The sequence below is a fragment of the Primulina huaijiensis genome, unplaced genomic scaffold, assembly GCF_012295235.1.
Source record: "Primulina huaijiensis isolate GDHJ02 unplaced genomic scaffold, ASM1229523v2 scaffold43329, whole genome shotgun sequence".
NCBI classification, from domain to species: domain Eukaryota; kingdom Viridiplantae; phylum Streptophyta; class Magnoliopsida; order Lamiales; family Gesneriaceae; genus Primulina; species Primulina huaijiensis.
The window spans coordinates 1-3767 of NW_027360480.1; the positions used below are offsets into that span (position 1 = coordinate 1).

General features: G+C 36.9%; 1 protein-coding gene across 1 annotated transcript; it reads left to right on the top strand.

The window, feature by feature from the left end:
- Window positions 1-244: 244 nt before the first annotated feature.
- LOC140970044 (ubiquitin-ribosomal protein eL40 fusion protein) lies at window positions 245-1663 on the top strand. Its single transcript, XM_073431599.1, has 5 exons — window positions 245-442; window positions 568-654; window positions 745-847; window positions 1190-1256; window positions 1367-1663. Exons 1-5 carry the CDS (start codon window positions 340-342, stop codon window positions 1391-1393), a joined length of 387 nt encoding a protein of 128 aa, XP_073287700.1. The 5' UTR covers window positions 245-339; the 3' UTR covers window positions 1394-1663.
- The last annotated feature ends 2104 nt before the right edge of the window (window positions 1664-3767 follow it).

The following is a 3767-nucleotide window of genomic DNA, read 5'->3' on the forward strand; positions in this document are numbered from 1 at the left end:
TTTACTTTTTTACCGTAAATTTTTACTTTTTCACAACAATTATGTATATCAACGAGTTAAATACTAATTATTATTCTACCAAAGTAGTCAAATACCAAATTCTGAAAGTGTAATATATCAAAATCCAAAATTAAATAAATTAATGAAAAAAATTCACCGTTATTTTACGATTCTTTTTCTAAAATATACTTTTTAGTTTTTAGTTTTTTTTTTTTTAAATATATTCAAACGCTGTCGTATAAGTGGAGAAAACCAAAAACCCTAAATAGCATCATATAAATACCCCCATTCCACTACCAATAGTACGTTCTTCACACTACACAATTCGACTAGCCAAAAATGCAGATCTTTGTAAAAACCCTAACTGGGAAAACAATAACGCTCGAGGTTGAATCGAGCGACACCATCGACAATGTTAAGGCTAAGATTCAGGACAAGGAAGGTATTTTCTCTTCTTATTTTTGGTTTCAATTTGATCGATCATCTTCCTTGTTGTTAAGATTATTCGGAAATAAGTTGATGTTTTTATTTTGGATTAATTTTTTTGTTTGGAATTTTCAAATTCAGGAATCCCACCTGACCAGCAGCGTTTAATTTTCGCCGGTAAACAACTCGAGGATGGCCGGACCCTAGCTGATTACAACATTCAGAAAGGTTTCCTTATTTTTCTTTTACGTGATTTTTTGGTTTTAGTTATTTTGTTTTTGTTTTATTTTGTCTCTGTATACTCTGTTGTTATTATAGAATCGACTCTGCATTTGGTTTTGAGGCTTCGGGGTGGAATCATTGAACCTTCTCTCATGGCATTGGCTAGAAAGTACAACCAGGACAAGATGATTTGCCGCAAGTAAATTTCTACTGAGTTTCAGTCTCAGTCTTTTTCCTGTCAATTCCATTGCATTTACTTTATGTAAAGTGGCTTAATGTGATTAATTGGCTCATAATTATGTGGAATATTTGCAAAGATGAATTGCTATGTGAGGATCGTGTACAGTTTATGATTCGGGATTCACTAATTGAGACTTCATGTAACGGAGGAAAGATTGAGTATATGCTAGTTTATAGATTGGATGATGCTCTGATTAATCAGATTTATTGTTCTTTTTATTGGTTTTTTTTCTTAAAAAGATCTGGATCATGTAGAGTTTCTGGAAACTTTAGTTTTATTTGTTTTGTGATGTTCTTGAAGATGTTATGCTCGTTTGCACCCTCGTGCCGTGAACTGCAGGAAGAAGAAATGTGGACACAGCAACCAGGTATGGAGAAGTGATTTTATATTGGTGCTTGTTTTGATATATTCAAACCAATTGTTTGTTTATGGTGAATTTATTGGTTTATTATGATTTGTCTTACTTTTGTTATGCAGTTGAGGCCGAAGAAGAAGATCAAGTAGAGAAAGGGATGGTTATATATTTACTTTCTTGTGCTAGTTGCCAGTGGAATTCATGATGTAGCTTTTTACAATTAACCTTCCATTGATTTCCATGGATTTGGATGATGTTATACTGTTGTTGATTATGATATCATTGATATTTCGCATGCAGCTTGGTGCTCTTTGGTCTATTTTCGATGTATTAGGCTGTGTGCGCTTTTGAGATCTTCAGGTTTCTTGCTTTGGAATCTTTGGCCCATTTTAAATTTATTATGCTTTGTGATTTTAGGATCTTTGAGTTTCTTGTTTTGGAATCGATTGAAGTGTGTTTTGAGTCTGTTTTTATGCGTTTTTATTCAAGAGTGTTTGTTGTTGAGTCAATCCATTAAATTAGGAAAGAAGGCCATTATTTCTATATCCATGACAGTCATGCATTATGTACACCTATAATTGGATACACACATGTATAATTGGTCTCGATAATCCAATATAGAATGGTCTTGTTTTGTACTTGAAGGATTTTGATTGCAACAATTGCTGGCATTTTTGTCTGAAGAACAGGATCTTGTTGCTGGCTGATTTGCATGTCAAATCACCTGTATTTATCTTTATGTTGAATTCACCTATTTTCGGATTCCATACACCGACTTATGAGTTGTGTCAATAAATAGGATATACGAGGGATACTGACGGAATGTGATATATGTCATGTCACAACCATATATCGCATTAGACCCATCCTCTGGTTTTAATCATATAATCCTTGCCATTTCACGGGATGCAGAAAGATGGCCAGTGCGTTTTCATAGCTTTTTTTTTAAGCTTCAATTTTTCTGGTTGCTTGCTTTCGTCGAGGTTCTTCTGATGGTGTGTTTTTATTTTATACTCTCTGTGGCGCCGTAGTACGGTGCGTTGTGTGAAGTATTTATATCGTAAAATATTCATTTTGTGTGCTTTAGATTTTAGATCCCGATAAATTTGCAGAGTTAGTCTCTTGGATTTCGAACATAGGAGATCCAGACACAGCCCCAGGACTATGGAGAAAGATGTAGATAGATCGTCCTAGATAGACAACCACATAGAGGGTCTATAAAATCTATATTCTTTGATTCGTTTTCCCCCCGGGGCCGATCTCTTGTATCGGAGCCAATTTAATATTTAAAAAACAAAATTTTATATTTTATGTAATATATTAATTGATTTCATATTAAATACTTTGAAAGGACAGAAAACCTCAAACATACTCCACATATTTATATTTCGTATAAACAAAATAAATTAACAGAAAACAAAAAGGAAAATACCATTGAATTCCGATATGTGTGGGAAGCATTTCTCTTTTGTTTATTGTTCTCTGGAGAAATGTATCCTCGTCGTTGAGACAAAGGAAAGGGGAGGGGAAGAAGCAAATACACCTCCATAAAGAACGATATTGTTCCTCTCTCTTTCTCCGTCTCCTCCATTCCTCGCCGCTAAATTTTGTTGTCATTTTCCTCTTCAATTTGCGAACAATTCTCAATGTAAGGTTTCAAATTTTTCTGGGTTCTCTTGTTCAAGAAGGTAACTTTTTTTCTGCAAAGTATGCTGTGTTCAGCCCCTAATCGCGCCGATAGATCCATCAATATCGTCGTTACTCACATCGCCACTGCGACGGCCGCCGCAAAATTGCCGCTGCCGCCGTTTGTCTCCGATCTATGAGAAAGCTTACCTATTCCTCTTATCTATTCGGCCCGGATTTTCCTCCACCGCCTCTTCTCTCGCCTTTACCATCTCCATCCCCGTCCCTGCAAACCAGTTTCTGGGATCTCAGTGATCGTGAGATTTTTCTATTCAGTTCGGTACCTACTGCCAAAAACATTTTCGATTTCGCGACATTATCGTTTATAGCTTGCCTGATCCTCCTCTCTCTCTTTGCCTTCTCTTTCGTTTTCCATCTCCGGCTCAGATCTCGCCGCCTACAACATTTAAGGAACTTCAATTCTCTCTGGACCGTGCGGTTGCTTCTCGTGTCATTCGCGGCATTCTGGGCACTTAATGAGATTTTACGGCTACCATTTGTTCGTAGAAAGTACCTTTACCCCTATTTGCCTCCAATTTCCCTGCAACAAGAAGCCCATATCTGTAAACTCCACGTCGTTCTCTCCCTTGGATTGTTCGAACCCGGATTCTTGATTACCCTCCTCTTCCTGGTCAATGTTTCTATCAAGAAAAGAAACCCATGTCCAATTTGGGCCCTTGTATCTATTTTCGCAGCCTGTACGCCCATTGCCCTGCTGCAGACATTTTTTGTCTACTTCTGGCCACTGGAGGCCAAATTGTCAAAATTCTTACACGGCAGCTCCGTACTTTCAAACGATAATTTTGGAAACAGAACTGTGCTCTGCACATACCCTTT